This window comes from Anopheles moucheti, chromosome 2 (assembly GCF_943734755.1).
Source record: "Anopheles moucheti chromosome 2, idAnoMoucSN_F20_07, whole genome shotgun sequence".
Classification (NCBI taxonomy): Eukaryota; Metazoa; Arthropoda; class Insecta; order Diptera; family Culicidae; genus Anopheles; species Anopheles moucheti.
Window position 1 is genome coordinate 98,914,228 of NC_069140.1, and position 26,003 is coordinate 98,940,230.

At 42.5% G+C, this 26,003-nt stretch overlaps 1 protein-coding gene and 1 non-coding gene across 2 annotated transcripts in view; both read right to left on the minus strand.

Moving 5' to 3' along the window:
• Positions 1 to 26,003, minus strand: part of LOC128298860 (uncharacterized) — a 121,027-nt gene that overhangs the window by 49,066 nt on the left and 45,958 nt on the right. Inside the window, exon 4 of the mRNA XM_053034663.1 lies at positions 2,221 to 2,321. Within this exon, the coding sequence (XP_052890623.1) occupies positions 2,221 to 2,321 (101 nt within the window). The remainder of the gene's footprint in view (positions 1 to 2,220; positions 2,322 to 26,003) is intronic.
• Trnar-acg (transfer RNA arginine (anticodon ACG)) lies at positions 20,326 to 20,398 on the minus strand. The gene has a single exon. It is a non-coding gene; the product is annotated as a tRNA-Arg (tRNA).

Sequence of the window (26,003 nt, forward strand, 5' to 3'; positions counted from 1 at the left end):
CCTACTAACTCTACCCAATATGCACCCAAATTCCAAGAAAATGTCTTTGAACTTCTTCATCAGAAGTTGCCTCAATGTTGATGCCGGAAACGAACCGCAATCGATGCAAGTACTCGCTGTTTCAATGTCACCGCAAAGCTGACTCGATAACATCCAGTGGCGTAAACATCTTCCCACTAACTGATGAAACTCCTCCAACACAAAGCCCAGATTTCCCTGCAACATGCCAGACATCGGACACCGACAAGAGTGTTGTTGTAGTGCAGTGATTAAATTTCTGTCCCTTTTATCCAAACACCTACGTGTGGACGTGTGGGAAGTACCGAGAGATGCTGTTTGCAATGCATTTCGGAGAAAGACAACGGCTTCATGTCTTGTCGTTGTGTTTAGCGCCACTTTCCACGAAGCGCTTTTAATATTGTTCTCCGTTCGCCGGACCGAGGACCGGTGTCCATTCATTGCGTTCAGCGGGAAGCTCTGATGGATATTGAAATAATTGCTTCCGCAGGGAGCATTCCATCTGCTATTTTTAGTTCATCAATTCCAAATATTCGTGTTATTAGAACACGATGTTTTGGTTTAAATAAATTGTTAGAAAATCTTCAAATTGGGATCTTTTTGAGTTCTGGATTAATATCAATTTGTTAGTACATGCAGCTCAATCTGATGCCAGTGCTAAGATGACTCACATAAGTTCTCTTTAACCTTCAGTTATATTAAAGCAAAACAAGCAAGGCTTTCCATCAAATCATTTCTTGCTTAGTAATTCTATTTCCACCCTGCATGTATAGAAGGGGATCGTATAGAGTATGCTAACTAAGCACCATCTGGTATGAATGGCCATTGCAGATTGTCGAAGAGTAACCGCTTTTCCGACACTTTTGTCCCAAAGAGTGTAAACCGCCCCGGCTCGTGCGCATGCAGTTATTCCCCGAAGTTTACTTGTCTGATTTAACGACCACGAGAGCGAATAAAAATCCCGTATGGCAAATATTCACCCTCCTAAAGGGGTGTGAAATATTTAACAGGCCAACGGAGAGAAAAAAAATACGCAACTCCGACCTCCGCACAATAACACACCACATACACATACAGGACAGGCTTGGAAGGATGTGATTAGGCGCTCGGGCACACTGCTGCTTCCCAAAACTCAATCACCACCAGTACTGTTATCCTGTTCGGCTCGCTCTGCATGTGTGTCCTCCAGCTTTCCGGGAGGGAAGCACTCGACAGAAAAAAATAACAGGAGGTAGAGGGAACAACAGGGAAGGGAATGGTGGGAATTTAAAACATTTTTCAGCCATAAAATGAAGTCATAAAATAGATTGAAAGTGCATTAGAGCAGGCAACGAATTTCGGGATCGCGCAAAACGGTTTCCATAGAGACGTCACCGCATGCCGGGGGAGAGACAGCGCCCGACAGCATCCCAGGGCATGGCTGCGCTGAGCGAAGAATGTTACGCTCGTATGTGCAAAATATTTTCTAAAATATTTCCACCAAAACCAAAGCAAACAAAAGCGCCCACGCGTCTCCCGCCCCCGGGTGGTTTAAAGCACAAACGGAAAGGAAATTGCTATTTTTCCAGCATGGCGTCATTCGGAAGCTTCCAGGCAATGCTTTCCGGGAGAGCATTTTAGCCTACAAAGTGATAAGGTTTTGCGACTCAAAGTGTCGTAAAAATAAAATCCGCCTTCCTGTTTGATAGCATTCCGGCATAAATTTGACCACAAACAGCGAGTAAAAACAACGAAAAGCAATTGTCGGTTGACGTTTCAAAATTAGACAGCGCAAAAGCAAAGCCTGCTTTGGTCAAACACCTTTCAACTGCCAGCGTTGAGAAGATGAAACACGGTGAGTGCACTGCACAATGCACCTCGCAGGGGCACTGATAGCGTACCGTACACGGTAAACATTCCAGCGTTTCTTTCTTCGCATGATGATGAACCCGATACGCAACCCCGATGATCTCGTCGCGCAAGAATGTGTTATTGTTATCGATACGCCCGTTATGCGCCGCGGATCGCCGGAGGATGATATCATGCCGCTTATCGGGCGCAAATAAACAACGAACGCCTTAGACAGATCGGGGGTGCCGTGGCCAGACAATGATCCGCCACGCGAACACACGGGTTGCACGGGATTTCCCACGCCGGCATCTTCGGAAGCGGGGTGCACCTGATGCTGTACACGATATATATATATTTCACCACACAACTCACCGGTGTATGCGCAGGTGTACTACGACGGGTTGTTGTTGAGGTGAGATGTCCGTGGGCGAATATGAAACATAAAGCGAGACCCGGACCACGGGGGAAGGTGGCTGAAACGAGCGAGTGGGAACGATTAAAACGAGAGCAATGATCGCTTTGTGCAGCGGAGGAAAAAAAGAATTTTACATGCGTTCATTATTGTTGCAACAAAAAAAAATACATCCAATTCGAATGTCTACGGGCACACCTTTGTTTGGTATGAGAAAGAGTTAAATGTTGGCTTCATTTCAATGTTACAACGCTTCAAACGTTCAACGGTCTCAAAACATCTAAATGGACCTGTCTTCGCCCTCTTGACGAATAGAATAATGAGCCCGAGTAGTAGAAATTGCAGAAGTACCCAAAGTTATTTAAAATATTATCGCCATTGTCTAGTAAAAATGCAGTTCCTTAGCATTCTTTCGCACTTTCCACAAGCAATGAGAACACGTCATATTTCCTCAAATAAAGCACGATTTGTTTCTAGAAGATTCCCGTAACACCATTAATAGGCTGATGGTCTCATTTTCCTTCCCAAGACGCAAAAAGCGGCTTGTATTTCATCAGACATAATATCGAGCAGGATCGGAGCTTCCACGACGGAGAGAAAACGTCGCCATCGGTTCGGTATTCGGCCAGCTTTGCAAATATCGACTCAGCGTTTTGTTTTGTTCCCCCCGCTTTGCTATTTAATCGTACATTCTGCTGGGAAATTCCAATCGAACGCTGGATTATTTGCACAGCAGCTGCACACAATCAGCGCGGATAAACCGATCTACAGGTACGTAATGTTTCGTCACGTGAGCTGTAACACGATGGGTGGGCATTTTCTTCGCCACAAGCACAGGATCGGTTTTTAAAAACCCAAAGGTGGATTTCCCTAATTCACCCCCCTGTCATGGTGAAAAGTGAAAGGTACACCCCGGTTTTGTACCAGATGATTCATCGTCGGGGCACCTTTCTTCCATGTGGCGTTCCACTCGAATGAAGGTAACCATTGTTTTGTCCAACAAGACAACGGTTACCGCTTTTACGACCTGCACCATGTAACGCCTAATTGGTTCTAAAGCTAAACGGCAGCAAGGCGAAAAAGAAAGGACGGTCATTTTTCTTCCCCCAGCAGCCAGCCCTGGTTGCACCCCAAAAACCGGACAACCCACACCTTCGTCTAATGTGCCATTGTGGTCGCGCGGTACGAAGAAATGGTCTTGAAAATCGAATTAATTTCAAGCACATCCAAAGCCCAAAGACGGTGCGCATCTTTGCTGACGTCACCGTGCGGTCAACCGGAACGGGAACGGGAACAGCGGCCGCGGGACGGCGGCATGGGAAAATCGAGAATCGCGGACACTGTCCATTGTTTTCCAATGCGGGTGCCCCGGGCTGCCCAGTTGAATGAAAGGAAGTGACCGATTAGAAGGGAGCGTGTGTGTGTGTGTGTGTGTGTGTGTGTGTGTGTGTGTGTGTGTGTGTGTGTGTGTGTGTGAGCGCCATAGCATAAAGATGACCCTCGTGCGAAGAACGGCCGTCGAAATGGGGCCTGCGATGGTGGTTTTGGGGAGACCCATTCGAAGGGAACACAATACAAAAGTCGTGACATTCACGCGACTGACGTGAGGCAGGTTTCTCATGCATTAATGGAGGAGCTTTGCCGGTTTTGTTGTTTCGGGACCAGTCGAGACTGGTGTGTTTTTTTTTTGTTAGATTTTTGGTTTCCGAAGTACAATCGAAGAAATTACGCCTTTGGTGCGATTATTTCATTGGAACGATGGCGTTGCGTTACGCACAGATGAGTGTATGCTTTTGGGGAGTTCTAATGGAAGATGACAATAAGTTGCAAAACAAGAAGAGGATGTACTAGGTAAAATAAGGGCAAGAAAAGGCTTTTAAAAAGTAAATAAAACAAAAATGAACCAAAAACAAATAAATATAAACGTAATAAATAAGAGTACCTCAAAAGAATATATTTGAAAAACAAACAAATTAAAACAAAAACGAAACTAATTAAAGGAACAAACAAAATAAAGACATAAAATAATATGACTTCGGAAAAGAGACTCAACAAACACAAAAGTTTAAAACAAATAATGCAAACATCAACATAGAAAACAAAATAAAACACAACAAACGCATTAAAATTAGATAAGCAGATTAGCAGATGAGATAATGAAAGAAAAAAAAAACAATCTTAGAAAATAATTCCACCCCTACACAATGACTAAAACTTACTTAAAAATCAACAAAAAACTCAAGTAATCCGTCTATGCACGTTTACTGTACATTAAACCAGAGAAGACATGAAATAATGGTTTATGTACCATTCAGCAAAGCCTTTCAACTAAATCCCAAATAATGACTCAAACAGAGCAAAGAAACAATCACTTCTCTAAGGTAAACAACACACTTTACCAATGCTTACCTTCCTTTTTCCAGCTAAACCAAACCGATGACCCATTTGGTTAGATTACCGTGCGTACATTAATGACAATGCCGGGCCAGTACGCGCCACGCGGAACCCCAACGCAACCCTACCAGATGATTTCATTAAAACTAGATTAGCGCCAGTTTTTGTACCGTACCTTCACCACGGGTCCAGTTTGACTTCTTATTTTGCACTCTTTCACTTTGCATTGCTCGTTTTTGTACTTATAATGTTCGCTAGCAAACCGCCATAACCATTCCAGTGGTCACTTTGGACGCGGCACGACGGCACGATGATTGATGATGAGAAAAAAAGGCCAAAAGAATCACAAGCAATAGCACACATTGAGGAGGTAAGAAGCAGTGCGAGCGGACGCAGACGGGTGGGTTTAGGGCAGCTTTTGTGCGTAGCGAATCGACGAATAAATTGTTTTAAAATTATACTTCAAACGCAGTGCGAAGCTCTTGACGTGTCAGATTATCTAAACGCATGATGGGTACGCACAGCATAAAGGAAAAGCTTGAAACCAAGCAACAAAACAAGAATTAAGTAGAAAAAAAAGAAACATCTTAGAATATATTAATAAGTGAAAAAAAAAATGAAAACAATATTGAATTAACGAAATGTCGAAAGGCTTTCAAGAGTTGAAAAAAGAGAAAACAATGAAAAATATACAAAAAGAAGAGGAAATGTTGTTCATTTCCCACTGTCTGAGCTGCTCAGTAGAATTAAACATTATTTGATGTAAATATTAAATAATTGTCATACTATTATATATTTTTGTTAATTAACTCAATTTTACCAAAGAGTACTTTACATTTTTTTCCAATCGCTATCTTCTACCAAATCTAGCAAACAGAGTACGATCATGAGAAATACATCGCCTACTTGTTTTGTCGAATCTTTGCGTGCATCTAATCAAACGCTAAGAATAAGCCCATTCCCTTTCTTTCTCTTCTATCCCTTCCCGTGGAACGAATACGCAAGACATGGACAGTGAGAGATGCAAACTAGCCACACATTTTTCACAATGATACACACATTAAAGCCGGAAGCATTCAATTCGACATATTACGCTACATAATACGTTTCATGCTACTGGCTCGTTTAAATTAATTAGTGTCCGAGCGCCTCCCGGACACGGCGAGCGCCATCGCGTTCGACCGTTCCGGGCATCATTATCGCGGGCGCATTATCTGCAACCATCGGGGCCATTCACAGTTGGCGTTGGAGTTTTGTAAGCGAGCAAACACAAGTAGAAAACTAAAAACAACGCACCCGGGAACAAAGAATGGTTCTATTTGGGCAAAGAGCGGCTACTGCCTACCGCATACCGCATGACCAGCGCCGAGTGGCAGAGAGATATCGAACGTGGAGGAGACACGAAAAACACAACCAAATCACTAAACAAACCAGCATTAAACTGAACTAAACCACTCGAAAACAGACGGACGAGCAAAAGAGGCATGGCATGGAGGGGAAAACGAAACAAAACAAGAGAAAAAAAAACGGAAAATAAAAGCACACGCACCCATCCACAATACAGTGCAAACACGCAACCGCGACCGAAAATTTACATAAAACACAAATATCGCCCGCTACACCACCGTTGTATGGTGCGTTTCTTTGTTTTCAGTTTGGTGGGTTTTAGTGGACGCCGAAAGGGATGGTCGAATGGATGGCTGGATGGATGGGGCGAGCTCCAAAACCGGGATGGTCTTTGTTTCGTTGGTTGCGTCGGGATCACGCTTTGTGCGTGTGTTATGTTCTTGGGGTTTTGTTGTTGCTTTGTTTGTACCTTTCCTTTGTTTAATCGCCACACTATTGCCCCCCCTTTTGTGCCACCCCTTTATTCACATTTATGCTTACATCCCCCTGTTGGGGTTGGATGAGGATTACTGTGCGAACGGGCGATTCATACGCACTGCCGTAGATGCATCACTGTTTTTGTGTTCGAGGCTTTCCCCAATGCGTACAACAGTGTGTTTCTTTCTCTGTTTCGGAAAAAAACAAACTTCGTATGATAGTTTGCGTTCTGCAACCTTCCCACTTGCTGTTTTGTTTAATTTCAATCATTCAAGTGGTGCAAACTGATCGCTGGCTGCTGTCCATAAGGTCGATTCATTGGTTTTTATTTATTTTTCAATCGTTAAAATGAAGAAATGAATACTGCAAATACTTAAAACAATCATTTAAACTCAAAACAAGAGAAAATTATAACAAATAATAGCAAAACCAAGTATAACACAAGACGTGAACAATAAAGAGATAAAAAATAAAAAATACGCAATAATAAAAAAAGATTTGTTAAATAACGACGGTAAAAGATTAAACTAAAAATCGAGGAAACAAAACAAGATAAAACAATAAAAATAGAATGATAAAGAAAGGAAAACATTAAAATACAAAAATCTAATCTAATCTGTTCAAACCGAAACATAAACACATGCCAAGAAACGTCAACATAATAAACATTTATTATGATAAACATGATTTATAAATAATATTATAAACAAATAATATTTTCAAAGAATCCTACAGTTAGTTTTATTTTAAAAATATGCAGAAAACATGTTTCGCATATTTTGTTTATGCTCACGGACAATAGAAATAAATTAAATAAAGCTTTGCCTCGACTGGCATTAGGTGGATCCGTTCGGTCAAACAAGTCAGATGTTAGATTGTTAGCCCTTCCACATTAGGTTCGCACCCTTGAACGCCCTTTTCCGAGCGTAGGGCCGTGGTCGGGGCATATGCTGGCGTAGTTTACAATTTTTGAGGTTTTGACCTACTGGCCTACGGTTAGTTTTATGCATACAAATTAAGCAACAAATTTGTATCCGAAACCCTACCACACCGACAGATGGACACGCGGACCACGAGCACATAAATAAGCGCACGGCTCAACGGTACACACTCCCCGGTAATTATCCCTATCACGTCGCCACGGAAGATAATTAGACACTTTGGATTCAATTTCCGAAAAAGTTTCCGTTGCGCTCGTCAGCGGCAGCTGCGTTTGGGGCGCGGAACGCACAATAACCGCCTGTTATTGTCAATAGCCCTAACCTTTTGGTTGAGGATCATCCTTTGTTAGCAGCTTCGAGTCGACAACCGGGCAGTGTGCCCCTGATGGCACGGCGTGTACGGAAAAACCATTAAAATTTGCAAATTTTTACGAGCGTTTAGGATTTTGCGCGAAAATCGGGCAACCGGGTCGCTCGCTTCTAATTGTCCGCCGGGGATGTATCGTCGTAAATTCGGGACAGCGGTGATTTATCGATCGTTTCGATCCGATCCGAGCTTTAAATAATGGTGCTACGCCCTATCGTCCCTATCCCTATAGCGCTGGCGGTACATTAAATCCGAGCCGAAATGTCAAATGCCTTCTAAATCTTTTCCCCAACTTATGCGTTTCGAAGGTACCAGCCACGGAGCTGTTGCGTTGTAAAATTCATCCCAAGATTGATCTTTGCTAGCCTCTAATCCCTCGCCCGGTGAGTAAAAAGTAATAAAATTTCCAATAAAAATGAACACATCACACGCATACCAAAAAAGGCTTTTGCAAAAACGATATCAATAAAGAGGAGTGATAAAGGAGAGGAAAATCTTTCAAAAGTTGCCAATAATATTGGGAAAATACATTAAAGAAAACATATCACAATAGTCATCAAAATTGGAAATGGAAATGGCAAGGGAAAAGTTGTTTCAACCATTCCCGGAGATTGGATTTAACAAAAACACTATCGGTAATGAATTGACATAAAATCAAGCAACAATAAAATTATCAAAAGATAATCCTGCTCGTGACCCTGGGTAGTCTCCATGTGATTGGCCTGCGATTGGAGATTCTTTACGGTACAAGGTGTAGCCCAGTTTTCCTCCATTTCCCCATGTGTCGTACGGGAACTTGTGTATAATAAAATAGAGGATGTTTGATGCATGAAATTATCAAGCTGGATTAGGATCTCTAATACTTTAAGAAGGTTTGCCACCAGCTGGTTCGTAACGCTTTACGATACGATGCGAATAATTACATGATCGGAAAGGAAAATACGCCATGCAATAAAAAAAAACCCCATCCTTCGCTGTGGACTTATATTCTAGCCGGAGAGATTAATACGCAATATCCCGAACCCCTCCCGGGGAAAACCAGGACGTGTCGTATTTTTTACGACCATTAAAAAAACTACGAATCAATAATTTTCGATCCCATGCAGATAAAATATCAAAAGGGGATATTTTTATTGGCCATCATTATTGTGTATTATTGAATGGGCGTGAAGGTGATACGCCGAAGAATTGGTGCTCAAATCATTTTCTTTCCCGGAAATTCACCCCCAAAAAAGCAGTGCGGCTTTTATCTGTACCGGGTATAAAACGAAATATCTCGTTTCATGCAATTGTCTCCGTGATGTTTGCTTGGCAAATAATGACGATAGCAAACGAGCCTAAACCGGTACCGGTATGGGCGTATTGCTTGCACTACTTTCCAAACACTCCAAAACGGAGCTGTTCTGTTTTCGAATCAAGCTCCTTGGAGATGTTTTTCGCGGGAAAATATTGCCCTCTTGCCATTCGTTTTGCCTATGCGAAGCGCAGATAGAAGAGGCAATTAATTAACCGATCCGAAACCATTGCATTGCCGCACGATTGTTTTTCGGGTGAAAAGCAACTTCGAAAACCCCGAAAACGTGTACACTGGGTGGTTACTGTGACTGTCAGCCAAGGCGAACCCATGGAGGCGATCAATTTAGACATGCGATAACGGAACCGGGCGAAAAAAGAATGAAAACATAAAAGCCGCTGTGCTGCTAATGTCTGCAAATAAATCGTTCTACGGAATCGGCATTCGGTGTGTTTGGAAAATAAAAATCCAGTGCGTTCCAGGTAGCATCAAAGCGCAGTGAGAGAGTGATGCCATCGTGGGCACGTGCTACTAACTAGGGGCACATTTCTCGGAACGTAAACATTTAGCCGCGTCTGTTGCTTTTTCCTGTCAACGAACTGATTAATCATGCAGTTTTAGCGAACACAGCTGCGACGGTGGTACAGCCTCTGCTGGAGCACCATTTATCTAACGAATGTTCGATGCGAATGTTTGGACATTACATTTCTCACGCCGAAGGACCAAACGATCAGTACGATCACACCCAATACGTCTTTCCACCCGAGGAAGTATTACAAACAAAACAATTTCCCTGCCTTGACCGTTCGAATTTAAAATAGGGCGCGATTTTTGAAGGTGAGTAATATGATTTACTATCAAAAATCAATGAAATTTCAAACCAACTCGCCTACTGAGCCAACGCAATCTGGAAAATAATTTATGGCAATTTTAAAGGCGCGTTCTGCATCTCATCTCAGCAGGCGGGGTATTGATAAACATAGTTCCAACACACTTCTCCCCCTTTCGCTAGTGATGGCCACTACCAGCACACAGTAACACCCAAACACAGCGAGTAATTAATAATTTTACGACTCTGCTCCTACTCTCTCACCAATCAATCACGCAGTAAATTGATTCGTTAACCATGGATCGTGTTCTATAAACGGAAGGGAGGCGCTCAGGGTTTATGCGAGAAAGACACCTGACTGTTTACCGAAGGCACCAGGTGAAGAAAGTAGATGATTTATGTGCAATTTTTGAAATATAGCTCACTGATAAAATGAAAACCGAAACCACCGCCATGCTCTCGGCGCGAAGCGTGACTGATGAGGTCCCCGTTGATATGCGAGATTCAATCGAGAGAAAAGCAGAAACACACATACACACGAAGGCGAAGTGCGCATCTCGTGCCACGCATCAATCAAAATAAGGAAAAGCAATTTATTAATTTTATAGGTAAGCTACACGGGATGAAAGGTGATTTTGAAGCCGGAATGGATATCGGTGACTTAAGGTACGAGGTGATAATTTAAATTGATTTCATATCTTTCACCACATGTGGTGGACGATAATAACAATGAGGTATCCGGCGTCTTACTGCTATGGAAAAATAAATGTCACTAAAACTCGTCCATCTTCTAGGGGTCCTTTGCACTACTGATGTTTACTTAACGAGACCCCACATAAGGCGGGTGAGTGAGAGTTATTTTCTCACACCGAATTTGACTCTCCAATTTCAGATGGTCGTACCACAAGGGTAGAATGGGATGCTTCGACCCCTAAAGCACATTTAAATAAATACATTCGATAGAAGAGACGTAGTAGGCCGCGTAGTAAAGGCGTCCTCTAAAGGCAGAGAAATGAATAAATGAGCAAAGAAGGCCATGCCACCCATTGACAGATCTTTCAAATTGACAACTTAGAAGAATGGAGTTCAGTTAGCTCGTTGGTCATCTATAGTGAAGTGAAGTTCTCAAAATCAATCATAAAATGTTATCAATTGGGAAAATTATTGCTAAAAATTATTTAAATATTGGAGTATTATTTATATACCTTTTCTCTCAGTGCATTTTCATAAAATCCTTTCCATTAGGCTACCATCCATCATACCACAGTATAAATGCGTTCACAAATCAGGCAAAGCAGCAAAGCTTAAAAGCATCGATAAAAGACACCAACATTCCGAAAGCCAAACAAAACCGAAACCCATTTCGCATGGGCTAAGAAGTTTGAGTGCTTTTATAATTAAAAACGACTTAAACCGACGCAAACTAAAAACACGAGAGCCAGGGGTTTTGTAACGGAGCCGGGTACCGAAGACCCACCAGGCCCGCCGGTAAAGCACACTACCGTGTCACATCGCTAATGGCACAAATTGACACACGGGTAGGTCATCCTCGTCCTTTCATTTGCATTTTACCGAAAAACCATCCGACAATCCGGCTCAATCATAATTAGTCTCATTTATTGGTAGGCATAGCCATTCCGCACAAACTAACAGCGCAAAAAACAGCTCCCGTTCGGAGTGTTCCCTCACTCCGGTTCCGTTCCTTGTACCGTGTTTCCATTCTCCCAGTCGGTGAAAATGATCCAATTATGCGTGGGAAGCGAGCGTTCCAACGAAAAACCTCACCCCGGGGGCAATGGGACATGATGACAATGGAAGCATCTTACCGGGAGGTCGCCTCTCCGCCTCGGTTGGGCTGAAGTTGATGGATGCTGGAGGGATCAAGTCCTGTAAGCCTGTAGTCCTGTCCTGTGAGGATAGATTGCGAAACGCTGTCCGCCTGTCAGCTGGTGTGGCGGGCGTTTTCCCAACGTATCCGGCGTGAGTCAGGTGTGATTGGGTCAGCTGGAGCCGGCTAGTAACCGGCTTTCGATCGAGTCACGGACCCGTGCCGATGAATGATTCATGAGGCTGTGCTACCTCCGCCGCGGCCGTACCACGAACGGATGCGGAGGAAATCATTGAAAATCACTCATCAATGATGCAGGACAGTTGCCATTGTTGGTTGGTCCTTTCCAAAGATTCTCAGCTGACTTGTTTAAAAAAAAACTAAAGCAGGATCCCATCTTGGGGTGGAAATCTGTTCCAGGCTCCGAACAAAGATGTTATTGTGTCGTTTGCTGTCGCCAATGCTCCCGGCCGACACGTGGCGGCTCAAAATGTTAAAAGGATAAAGTGGAGAAACGGAAAATCGTGGTCGATTTTCACTTAATACCACTTTCCATTCGTTGGGGGGAATGTAAGTGTGGAAAATTCCATCATCACCCGATTGGTCGCGCTGTAAAAGCCACCGGTTGGGCAAGTAGGCAAGTAGGAAACAATTGATTTTCAAATATGAATTATAAATGGGCTCTCCGCTGCGGAGAAGGAGGCGCGTCTAAACGCACGCGTGCGTTAGCGAGAACAGGGCTTTACTTACCGGGGGCAGGGGATGGATTCTTAGTGTGTCACCCGGTTTTTCCAAGCGCAAAAAGGGAAGTGTGTCACCACGAGCACCGGGAGCAAAGTTGTTTGTTCGCTTTTCACCATCGGCCCATGCACAGGAGTTCGGTGCGATATTGAAAGGGAAAACGGACACATGTCGGCCGAGCAGTGCTGTTTGCAGTTCGCCTATAAATATTTAAAATCAACTGTTTAAACCACCACCACCACCATTCCCAGAGCCGAGATAACGAATTGTTAACGATTTTCAAACGCACAAACGCGTATAAAAGACGACTTAGTCGCGCGAGTTCACACTTACGCGTACGAATGGTTCAAATGAAAACGATTTCTGTATAAATTATCATGTACTTTCGACTGGGCAGAGGGTGGCTTACGTGGCTTGATAAGAACGGTTAGTGAATAATGAAACAAGCGTGAGTGAGAATCCTTTACTTTCCATTTGTTACGGTGGTGGGCAACTTTTCGGGTGGGCATATTAACACGGAGTGGATTAAATTGATTGATTATGGTCAACACTGAACAGCGATGCTGGGATGGGTTTTGCGAGGAAAATGCACCCCGTGGCTTTACTCTAGCGTATGGTAAATAGTTCAAGTAATTAAAAGAGGATTTTAAAACGTTTAAGCAATCAAAAATGTTGTGAGAATTATTGCTCACCACGCCACCAAGCTTCTTAACAACAATAATACCTTTCTTAGCCATTTCTTTAAAACAATAACGCCATCTCAAAAACCCTCATGCCGATGGAGAAATAAACACTTCTGTTTAAAGTTTGTCTAGCTAAAAGCGCTCCAAAAGTATGTTTAATTTTTCACCCATTTGTATTGTTTCTATAAAGCGTGTTAAAATATTGTTTCTACAGCATCCGTCCAATATTGATCAACTTTTCCACTGAAAGCTTTCAAACTCTGCTGACGTAAGAGAACCTACCTACGCAAGACGAGGCCATCGAGCACCATTTAAAATTTGGAAATTCGACCTTTTTTATCCGGATATCCTCTTAAGCACGTTGGAAGTATCCTTTCGGCCCCCCTCCCAGCGAACCATTTGGAAGTTTAGACTAGAAATGCGAACTGTGAAATTCCACCCCGAACAGTGGGGTTTGCAGAATCCGGTCAAAAATTCATTCCAAACACGCCGGGTTGGCGGAGGTGCAGCAAAATCCTTAAGCCTGTGGAAGTGTTCGCTTCTAAGTAATCGAACCATTTGCTTCACACTTTCCACACAGCCAGCCTTTCGAAAAACCAATCGAAAACACCACGGCGAACAAATTCGATCCCAGCAGCTCAGTGGTGAATAATTGAACGTAAAACAATTCCACGGCAGTTGGTGTGTGTGGGGTGGTGTAATTGAAAAATAAATAAATGCGCCATCCTGTTTGCATTTGCAGGAGCCACCATTTCACCAACAGTGTGGATTGTATTATGTGTGGTTTTGTCGATAAAAAGGAAGTCATCAGAAACACTTTGCCGCACGCCAGTTTTAAGCCAATTGCATCGCAAACATTTACTCTCCGACTCGCGCGGTTGCACGGGGACACCAGCGATGCTGGAAATCCCCTTAAAGTTAAGCTCAAGGTTCTTCTCTCTCGCTACCGCCATCACGCGGGAGGTTTTGGAGGATATCTTTTTAAAAGCTTTTAAGACAATTTAAATGCGCGGTTGTGTGAAGCAATATTTTCCACCCAGCGCTCGCCATGGTTCCTGCTGCTAGGTGCGAGTTTTAAAAGCACCCAAAGATGGCGCGATAATGATAACAATAATAATAACAAACGTACAAGCCCGCCCCGAAACACGGACAGAGAAGTTCAATTTTTATGGCCACTATGCCGTGCTCTCCTCTGCTTCCCATCGCCTCATTGAATCGCTTGGAGTTTAAATGTTAAAAGTAACGATCGAAGTTGTTGCAGCTTGTTTACTAGTAACTACCAGTGTTGTGGTTCTTTGCCACTCGGCACTACTTCGACCAGGGCCAGCGGCTAAAGAGCTAAAGATGGTGTCTGGTAAAGCGTACAATTTATGCGACTAAGCTGCCTCTATCGGTGCGAAAAACTTTTCCATCTAGCTACGGAAACGGCTTTCCGGCAGTTTCGCCGTGGGTAAGATCCTACTTAAACGCGGTTTTTTGCTGCGCAACGATGCGGCCAATGGAACCTTTTCCGATATAGTAATTAAAAATGAAAATAACTTGCCTCCACAGCATACAGGCCCATAATCGGTTTTTGCTGTAGTAAATATAGCGATTAAAACTTATACTGCAAAGTGAGAGGTAGTGAACTCTGGAATACATATATGGAACACTAAATAAAAATAGTAAAAAACCCAATTCAAAAAAACAGAACATTAAACCATTCAGAATAAAATAAACATTAGCATCATTAAGGCTCGCAATGTCACCAAGGAACATGGAGCCAATTTCCCGAAAACATTATCCACAGGTTCTGGGTGATTGATGAAAATTCGATAACGATAAAACAAATACACAATTCGGTCGGTGTCCCACCCATAACACCGATGCCACCAGCATCATCACAACATTGATCACACATTCTCGCGTGGGGCTCTTACAGCAGAGGGGCCCATTTCGCCCCGCGCCAACATAAAAACGAAACGGCAATAAATTTACCTCTTCCTTGCAATAAACGGTCTTTGGAAGTTTAAAGATCAGCAGCACGGCAAAAGTGGCAGATTTGCAGGACATATATTCAATTAAAATAAGAAAATTCATCACTTGTTGTGTGATGTTGTTTGCCACGGCCATGGTGCCACCGAAGCGGCCATCAACTCCCATAAAGAAGGCAAGGGACCAACGGTCGGAGGGACGTGATAGATCACAAGGCAACGATGCTACTCGAAAGGTAATAAAACTCCCGTTCCTGATTCTTGATTTAACTCCCCACGCCAGCAAAGCGAAAGCAATCATTGGTTCAGTTCGTTTCGGTGCTGCTTTTATCCGAATTCTATCGACAGGGAAGTGGAAGGAATGTCCAGTGGCAGTGGCATTGAACAAAACGAGCGCAAAAGTCTTTCTTTGTTGGTGCTGGTGGTGCCGCCCTTTCCATGTTTTTGGTGAGCAATTGAATTGATCGAAAAACAACTTATCTCTCCCTCAGCTTACAGACATGAAAAGCGGGACATGAAAACCTTTCGTCACACACACACACACACACGTACAAAAACCGGGAACCGATAGCAGCTTCCGATTTTGTACAGTGCAATGCAAACGTCAAATACGTCCGCCTTGGCTGGACGGCCGGACGCTGGATCCGCCGTCCTGGGGGAAAGTAAAGAAAAGAAATGACAATAAAAATATGCAATAAAATTTTATTTTCTCCTTTTTTGCGAAGCGATCGTCGTTCGCGACGAGTCTCACGTTCACATTCCGACCACTGGGGACCATTTCCGGTTGACATTTGTCCCGCGCACAATCTATTCATCCATCACCGGCCACTCAAGGACGGTGCTTGTGTGAACACAAAATGGCAGATAAAACGGACTCCCCTTGTCCCTGGGTTCGTCGTGTTCGCTTTTTCTCGACCGGAGGCAAGAGTTATGATCGAATCAAACCGTCTTCACAATATTCAAGGAGATCCAGTACATCTTGCGGTGCAAGTAGACGAAAGAATTCCTACACCCTCGCGAGCGTACGTGTGTCCTCCTGTGTGCGTGTCGTGCCATAGAAAGGACGTTTTATGTGTCGTTTCTGGTGTCCGCTAACCGGAAATGGTAGTCGTAATTTTTTTTTTCTTTGCTGTCCCCACGATAAGAAGCGTCCTTTCGCTTTCGTTAAAAGACATTCTTGAGCAATAATCTTTTTTTTTGTATTAGCATTTTCTTTCAGGCATTTCCAGTTTGAATGTCCTGGGATGTCTTGTGGATGTTACGATTGAAATATTGTGGGATGTTCGACTAAACACGAATTCCCAATGCTGAATGAACCAAATGAGCCATAGGAGTTACCTTTATTTGGGTTGTGATAAGTAAGAATTAAGTTATTTATTTATTTAATGATTTAATAGAGGCTCATGGTTACCTTTATTTGGGTTATGATAAGAAAGAATTAAATTGTTTATTTATTTAATAATTTAATAAATGACGGCTAGTGAGGCCTGAAGGCTGCACTGACATCTAACTTTAAAAGTAATCTGTTTTTAAACGATCCATTAAGTACTAAAGTCTAAAAGTTTGTAAAAAGTGTTGAATAGTTGCATTATTATTACCAGAGCCTCTCTAGGGTTATGTTGTAACCTTTGTAGTTGAGCGACTCCGAGTAGGAGTTCTGGCCATACTCGTTTGCGTCCAATTATTATTCTACGACTTCTGTTACTTCGATCCTGATTCGCTGCACGCTCCAATTGGATTACTTGAACCGAAACCCGGATTAGTTAAACCTTTCTAGATCGTAGCACCCATTGAACCTTGAAGTAGCACCCATTGAAGTCGTTATGCATCTGTCTATTTTAAATTAATTTTATATAAATATTCGATAAAATACAACATGGCTACTACTTCAGAAATATCATACGGAGCCCTTCTGTTTGTTGTACATTGTTTAAAAATGCATCTACCTACATTGTCGCTGTAGTGAATTACAATTGGACAGAATCACTCAGCTCATCATCACGCTCGTCACATGCAAAGCAGGCCATGATTTTGTATGAATAAATCAATTAGTTTATCACTCGACCAAAACTCGAAATCAATCCAATTACTCTTCAGCTGCTGATTGGGTGGCCGAGGACCGAGCAATGGCGATGATGCTGATAATTACATTCGAGGGCCAATTTTCCGGCTTTCGACAGATGAAAAAAGTAACAAATAAAAAAAACCCGACACCACTACATGACGCAGAGGACAACAACAAAAAAAAACAACCAGGCACAGTGTTAACAAGCGTAAAGCGAAACCATTTCAAATTGGTAGACCATCAGCTTCATTTATGTAACATATGAAACAAAAGTGGTTTATTCCCACAGAAAGGAAATCCAACCACAAAGCCTACCTTTGGGACACATACTACACACACACTCGCACACACTCGTGCACACATCCGTACATACAATTGCAATTATAATCCGATTTTCCGACCAACGTTTTCGCCTTTTCATGTTTCCATCATTTTTCACCACCGAAACGAGTTTGTTAGTGGCACCATTGGTCACCAACAGCGCATTGAGCGCCACAATACCGCAAAAACCCAAAATATCAACTTCCGGTTCGAATGGCATCAATCAACACACACACACAGACACACATACATTGTGAGGCAACGTTCCACCTCCTTTCGCTCGTAATGTCCCGAAGGACGCAAATGAAAGCGTCATGTAACGACCACAAAACCCCAAACCCCCGGCGCTATCGTCCACGCGGTCCATTTTCCAACACCGCCGCGCGTTCACCTCCAAAACACTTGGAAAAAAACGAAAAACACGCGTGACAAAAAGTCCCCGTTCCCCGGGAAATGTGACACTCGTGTATGTGTGCGTGTGTGTCCTTCTGTGGCCGCGTGTCAACGTAATCGCCGTCACGTTTGCCGGACGATGATTGGTGATTGTTATTTTTAGTGATTATATTTTCAATTTCCCCTGCATTTTCCTGCTTCGTACGAAGCAAGGCGGGCCCGGAAAACGGCCCCCGGAAATGTGAGTGTGTGCGTGTGTGTCGGTGTGTCCATCGGCAACCATGGATCACCGTAGGGGTAGTTTTCCATCGCTTTCCATTGTACGCGAATGAGCGGGGTAAGCAAAAACCGACGAGCAACCGGACCGCCGGCACACGACGGACGACGGGATTTTGCAATATCCGTTTTGGGTTAGCGAACTACCCCAGGCGGAAAGGAAGAACATGCGGGAGAGGGATTTTTTTGTCTTCCCTTTCGCCCACCATCCAATGGCCGTATGGCATCCGCATGGCGCACCGTGAAGACCGTGAACAGGATGGTTATTAAACTCAGGAAATCGTGTACTGATTTACGGTGATCGAATTGTGACCGAAGGACTTTCCGACCGGACCGAATAAATCGGTGTCCGAGGGGTGGCTGTCTGAACGGTGAACTTTGGCAGGATGTGAGAAAATCGATCGATGGAAATTCGTCCAGCACATCGTTGTCACGTCGCACATCGCAGCTGATTACGGTTGACACATCGACGGAAGGGATGCCTTGTACTACGAAATTAGATAAACCTTGCTGAAGTTCAGTTTTTATTTTACTGAATTAAATCGTAGTAGACACATTATTATGCTCTGGAAGTCGAATGGAAATAAATGAAACATATTACTAAATATCATAGATGAGTATCAAACATCCAACCAGTGTCAACAAAGCTAGCATGGAGTGTGTGTAAATTTGACACCGGAATTTTTCTATTCTCCTCGCCTACTTTTTAATCTTTTATACCATATCACTACATCTCAAGAGGTTTTAGTGGAGGACTTCTGCTTTCTGGCTGTAATTTGACACATTTAATTGTAGTAGGCAGGTTTATCTTCGTCCTAAAAATGAGGTTTTATTCCAGTTTTGTTGTATGAAGACTATCACCAGACTACTACCAAACAGCCTGAAGATTACTTTAAAGCGTTCGATAAGGATGTGATTAGACACTTGAACCTCTAACTCACACTAGCTCCCAGTGAGCTTTTACTTCTTATTCAGCCAAACCGATCGTGTAGCAATCTAGTAAACTGTGGCTTGCATTTCACCAACTCCTTGCTGAGGACAATTTGGCTGCCTGTGTGTAATAACGTTATTGTGTGAAATAAAATACAATTTATTATTAAAAATTTACCAAAACTATGACGAATGGAAAACATACAATGGAAACAAACAATTAAATAAAAAACAGGTTAAAAACAGAAACGTAGCTACAAATCATAGACATGCTCGACTGGAACATTTTATTTGCAGCCGAATGGACAACAAAAAAAAATTAAGAGCAACATTAAAACCTACCCACACGGGAAGCAGCAAAACATAATTTATAATCATTATTTATTATCGGCGGTAATATCTCCTATAGACTTCGCTTTGCTGTCTTTAGGCGGCGTTCGGATGATGTATGGCTTTTCCTTCGTGTTTTTCCAGCTCCTTCCTTTTCTCCTTCCGCCTGTCTCTCACTCTTACTTTCATTCCGGTAGCAAAATAGCACCACGTTAATCCTCACATGACACCCCCTGTTTTCCCTGTCCATTCGTCCGATGCAGTGAAACAAAAACACTGTCACCATGGTGGCTCTCGGTGGACTGGCGAAAATTATGATGTTCCTTTGGGCCGTGGCCGCCCGTGGAGGGTGGGGAAAAATCGGCACTAAGCCAGTACGAGCCCGACCGGAAGCGCACCGATGAGGAAAGAATTAATTGCTCGTGCGAAATGCTCGAGAGCGCCAATGGTGGTGACCGGAACAGAACTCGACGCATAAAAACATCGCGCCCATTTAGATCCGTGTTCCGCAAGGAATGGGATGCTTGGGTGGCGAATTAAGAGGGTATTTGATAAGAACAAAATAGCAAAGACATCACATTATTTGGGTCAGTTTTCCGCGCATTAGGGAGGTCATTCTCTATCGGTCAGTCCCTCTCGGGGTTGTTATCTAGGTCAAGGCCAGATATTCCCCCCCACGTGTAGGTGCCATTTTATCTAATCTAATCTAATAATAGCGAGAAGTGTGAAATAGCAAAAGACAGCATCATATTGGTGTGACCCAGAGCCGTGAGGAGTCTCGCATGAAAACGAGAAATATGTAATTATGTTCATCATATGGTTGGTTTCCTCTAACTGTGAAAAGGACATACATAATATAAAAATAAAACATCCTTTCGATCCTGCCAGGAGTCGAACCTGGAATCTTCTGATCCGTAGTCAGACGCGTTATCCATTGCGCCACAGGACCCGGTGGATGAAGGGCAAACTATTTTGAAACCCAATCACATCCGAAGTGCTACTGCGCTATCGTAGAAAAGATCTATTTTAAAAACAAATCTTTACCACAAACTAAGCTGATTGCGCATGGGCAGAGCAATCTTCACGAGCCGTTTGAAATAAATGTCTGCTGACTTTGCTTTATGCTTTTCAATTTAAACGAATTTGTATACACAGAAGCTTGTTCCACAAGCTTTCAGGTAATAATAGCCATATGAGGCATATAGTATAATAATTTATGTTGTAACACATAAGATCTGCTTTCAACTCACTGAAAAATCGTCTAATCACATTCTGTTCAATAGCTCGAATTTCGGATCGCGAAACCACGTCTGAGCCCAATGAGTGCTTGTCGAAGAGTCCTCTTTATTCATCCTTTTTATGATTTTTCGTTTGTCACTAATACTATTAGCTGCTATAATTCATGCCATAATTCCCAATTGGCAAATCCTAAACACATTCATATCGTCAAAAAAATCGCCATTTCTGTGTCATCAGGAACCAAATTTAACAAAATAAACCTTTTCCATCTTGTTAGATTTTTTAAACACGTCTATATTATATTAACTTCTCAACACACAATTAGTGATTATAATATCAGCTTGTTGTTGCACTTTTAAAACTGTCACTAGTAAAGAAACTACTTCAGCATCGAATGAATGCCAGAAAGTAAAGGGAAAAACAATGCACCACACAACATTATTACGGGCAGATTCAAATTGCGTTTTCGTAATTTATGTGCTTTTTATGCGCCATCGCTTTAATAAAAAACGATAAATAAAAAAGTTCATCCCGGCGAATATTGGAACCTATTCATTATGGCACACACTGCATGCATGCGATTTCGCACATAAACGGGGCCTGTTTTTTTTTAACGTCTCCGACCTCCCCATCAGCAGGGTCGATTATAAATTGTATCGATTTATTTATTTTATTTCGTTCCTATCGGTTCGTGTTTCGGAAAACATTTTTTTACCCCACCCGGTGCGCCTCGTATTCACCGATGCCTTGGCCTAACGAAATGTAATAGCGTTTTACTCTTTTCCTGCCGTGTTATCTTGTGTGATCATCAAATAGCAATGATTTAGCCTCGGATTGCACCGCAAATGTCAACACTTTGTGCCATTATTTATTTTTAAATGTGTTCCTGTTTTTTTTTTCATCTGTTTGTTGTAATGTATGTTCGCTGCTGCCGTTATTATGTTGTTGTCCCTTCAAAGCGCGCTTCCCCCTTCTGCGATTATCCCACGGGCTTGTCGAGTACGAGTAGGAGCGGCGTGTTCGGGTGCGCTTTCTCTACCCCCGGGTGCGGCATTTCAATTAAAAGTGCCAGAAAAATATTTATGTGCCAATGTGTTGCCGCTTGGCGAAGAAGAATGGACCGATGGAGAACGGAAAAGGAAAAAGGTAACGTTTTTGTTAAGGATAAAGGTCACAACAGGAGTTGCCATTTCTTTTTTGAAGGACCGAAACGAGCCAGTAGCTGACGTGTAATGCATGTTACTCAACTAACACACGTTGGTGCCTTACGGGAGATTGAGAAACAGTTGACTTGGGTGACATCGGAGAGGTCCCCCCCTCCAGGGCACCAGGGAAAGGTTGAATTGCTCGAAGGCCGATAGGGAATGGTTGTTTGTTTTCTTTTTAGGTTGCGAGCTACGAAATGTGCTCGTAAACGACCAAACAACACATTCCCATCAGCTGTTCTGGAAACGGAAACCAGTATCAGAACACACCGGAGTATATGGCAACGGAGGAATCTCAAATCGGCTCATAATTCATAACACACAGATAGGCATCATAAAAGGAGAACTTATTTGTAGGAAAATGTCAGCATCGATCAAAGAATAAATCTTTCAATGTTTTATACTGATAAAAAATGTTCACATCCTTCAAAACATGGGTGAATCTATAAAGAATTTTAAGTCCACATAGATTCATGAATCCTCAAAGCCTGACGAATCCCGAAAGATGTATCGAATGAGATTCACAATCGAATGCTTGCTGTACTTGGGAGAAAAAGTACAAAAATTCTGATTTTATAAGCCTTTAGCATAGAAAACAGTACGATTCCTTGTTAAATAGTAATTTTTAGATAATTCATTAATTTATGACAATTTTTTTAACTATGAAAACTAAAACATTGGGGATATTTGATTATTTGTGCATTCATTAATCTTTAAAATGGAGATTAAAAATCAAGAACCAGAAGAAAATGCACCTAACACTTTTTCGGTTATTTTTGAGAAATTTTTTACGACTTTTTCTTATAACTTTCGAAGCATTTTTTTGTATAATATCGTTTATGAATTCAGATTCCTTTGTAACTTAAGATTGTAACGCTTCAAACAATTCCAAATCGGTTGGAACTACACTTCCCCCCGCCGAGTACAATAGGTGCTTTGCTTTGACAAAAACCCATTAATAATATTTAACAATGATCTCACAAATTGGCTTATGAGAAAATTCCTCCCAAGAAGTGTGAACCATTTCTCAAAGCTCATCCATTCTTATGTTGCTCAAAACCCCTTCCAAACGCCCGTGGAAAGTCCTTGTTCATTTATAATCAATTTTTAGGACATCGAAATAAATGACTCCATCCGACGTCACTCCACTTCCGTGTCAGTGGGAAGCGCAGTTTGCTCGCCCGGAATGTCCTCGTTTAATCATCCTATCCTATCCTAAGCACATTGACAAGCACAACAAGGACTGTTCAGTTCGTTTTGTAACTACGCAGCCGTACAATCAAAACAACATTAATCAAACAATTCTGTCTTCGGTGAAGCGAAAGCGGTACAATTAATTTCACCTCACCGTCACATGGGTAAAATGTGCCCCCGGGGTACCCCGGGAACCGAACCGCTTGACGAAAGATTGACAAACTGCTAAGTACTCAACGCGACCCGTCAAACAAGCGGCTACATATGTCGCATCCCTGTCCCAGTCAACCGGTACTGCACTGCAGATGCATCGCCAACGATTCTACCCCCTGAGGGAATCTCTTTCTGGATCTACCTTTTTTTTTTTGTTTTTTTGCTCCGTCCACTTCTGCTGGCAGTTCCACTCACAATGCAGCCACCAAGGCTGGGACGAAGATGCGAAACGAACCAGCACGGTTGGGAAGCATTCGATTTTAATTGTCCCTTCGGGCGTATCTAATTATAATCTGTTGATTCAAATGTCTGCACCGTCGTGGGGTCGTGCAATCCGGGGAGGTAAGTTTTTATCCCTTATGTCCCTGCCATGTTCCGCCATTCTTTAGAACTCTGATAAGCTTGCCGTTTCGAGTGTCGTAGTTGCTTTCGTGATGTAACTTTTAAATCAAACGTTTCGTATCCTGCGGCAATCGAGCTGTTATTGGACAATTAGAGTACTTTTACAAGGAAATTTACAACACCAAAACTGGGTTTTGTTTGTTTAACAAGCAACAATGTAATTTAAGAACGCTTTTGCGCTGTAGCCAATTAAAATAAATTGCTTTCACGTGACAGTACGTTTTCGCTCGTTAATTTGTTGTGTTGTTGTTTCAACATCAACATTTGATCTGTTTTTTTTAATGATTTTTAAATTTTTAGTAACAAATTGTTAAATTTTGTTTCATTGTAATTGTTTTTCATTTTGTTGAAACCAACCATTTGTTTATTTCTAAATAGAGTATTCTTTATAATTTTCCTTTTAAATTTATAGCACTTCCTTTTCTAATTATTAAGTATTACTCGAAAGTATTTTATATAGGTTTAATTCCTCACTAAAAACATTATTCCTCAGTTAAAACAAACTCAAAAGCCATTTAAATCTTTACAGCCAATCTGGGTCTGCGTACCGAATCAAAGAAGAAAAAAAAACATAAAAAAACAGGAGTGGAATGCCACGGAGTGACTTCAGAACGTTCCGAGTCAACGTAATCCCAGATGGCTTTTTTCCCTGGGTGGATTCGAAACGAACTGTATCGAATTTCAATTACGGCAGGCCGAGCACACGCACACAAACCCTAGGAAGAAGCAAAAAAAAACCCCGATGGAAACCCGATGAACAATCTGTCCTTTTTTTCCTTTGGCACTTCATTGCCAATTCGAGCCGGAATTCGTTCCAAAAACCTCTCAGCCTCTTCAGCGGGGTTCAGTTGCCCCGAGAGTGGCAGAACAGCTGATTACAGCAGGCCAGGAATTAGGCAATGGGGAAAATAATAAATCCTCAATCCACCCATCCCACTGTGCCCCGCGTGGACTTTTGATGGCGAGTTGAATAATTCATCTCCACATTGGAGTTGAGCCGTCGATAGATAACGAATGTGAAAACGGACTTCTGCAGTGCTGGGTAGGGCTAGTTTGAGGATAAGGCCAGCTGGAAGCAGGGAAGGAATAAAATGAGAACAGAAAAACAAGGTGGTAAGTGATAAATGACGTCCGTTCGTGTAGATGTTTAAAATGTCATTAACTTCAAACAGTAGCTCTGTGTGCGCACGGCTGTACCGAGAGTATTTTTTACTTCCCCTTGTTTTACTTCACTAAAAAAAAACGTTTCCCACTTTCACTCTGTGCGAGTGTGTTTTCCAAAATTTTCTCGAGGTAAAACTTTAACCAGCACGTTTCCGGCCACATCCAGGCAGGACACTGGTTGCGTTTCCGCTCCCGGTGATTCCCATACAGCCAACCATGCCGTAACCATGGCAAAAGGTGAAAAGAAGAAAAGAAAAAGAAAGTCGCACTGGAAGGAAAGTTTTTGCGTAACCGAAAACCATAAATTACACCTGAGCACTCCAGAACCATTAACAGCAAATGGGATGGCGTACGAAAAGAGGTAAAAACCGGGTGGGCCACCCCACCGTCAGCCGAACCCGGGGTGGTTCCGTTGTTTAGGATAATTGTTTTGCTGCGCTCCGTTCCCGCGTTCCCAGTGGCGTTTTTTTTCCTCCTCGGGAAAACGGAACGATTATTGATGGTGGAAAACGTTAAGCGCGCTAGTAGGAGCGAAGGGGATTTTTCTCTCTCTCCATCCAACTGCAAGGCCTGCTCGGATGTGCCAGCGAGTTGTCACCTCGAGCAAATAATATTGTTCGCCGACCGGTGAGCTAATCCGATGATTAATAACTCGCCGGCAGGATTCGGCAAGGGGTAAAAGACCTTTTGTAGAAGAAAAGGTTAAAGGGCTTTTTGTCATCCAAGCAGGCCGAATACACATTGGGCAATGATTATTGATGGATTTTTCGATCCATCTTAGGGCATTAAATCAGTCGATTGTGTGTGTAGACTTTATACGACTTTTCAAGCAACTCTGGACGTTTAAGACTTTCAAAATTCGCTCAGCAACAATTGGGAACTCCACAGCGGTCTCACAAGGACGTTGTCTAAGCTTCAAGACATTTATGTTTTTTCAGTAAAATCGTTACGAATCCTCACGAATTCTTTGGTTATTTTAGGTTATTTACTTAGGTTATTTTACCAAAACACCATTTTTTAACCCCTCTAGGTCAAGGCCACCAGAGATTCACGAATTTTCATAAATTTTGAATTTACTTAAATCACTGAAGTTTCATATGAATGATTTCTCTCGAACGATTCTGTAGACACGGCCAT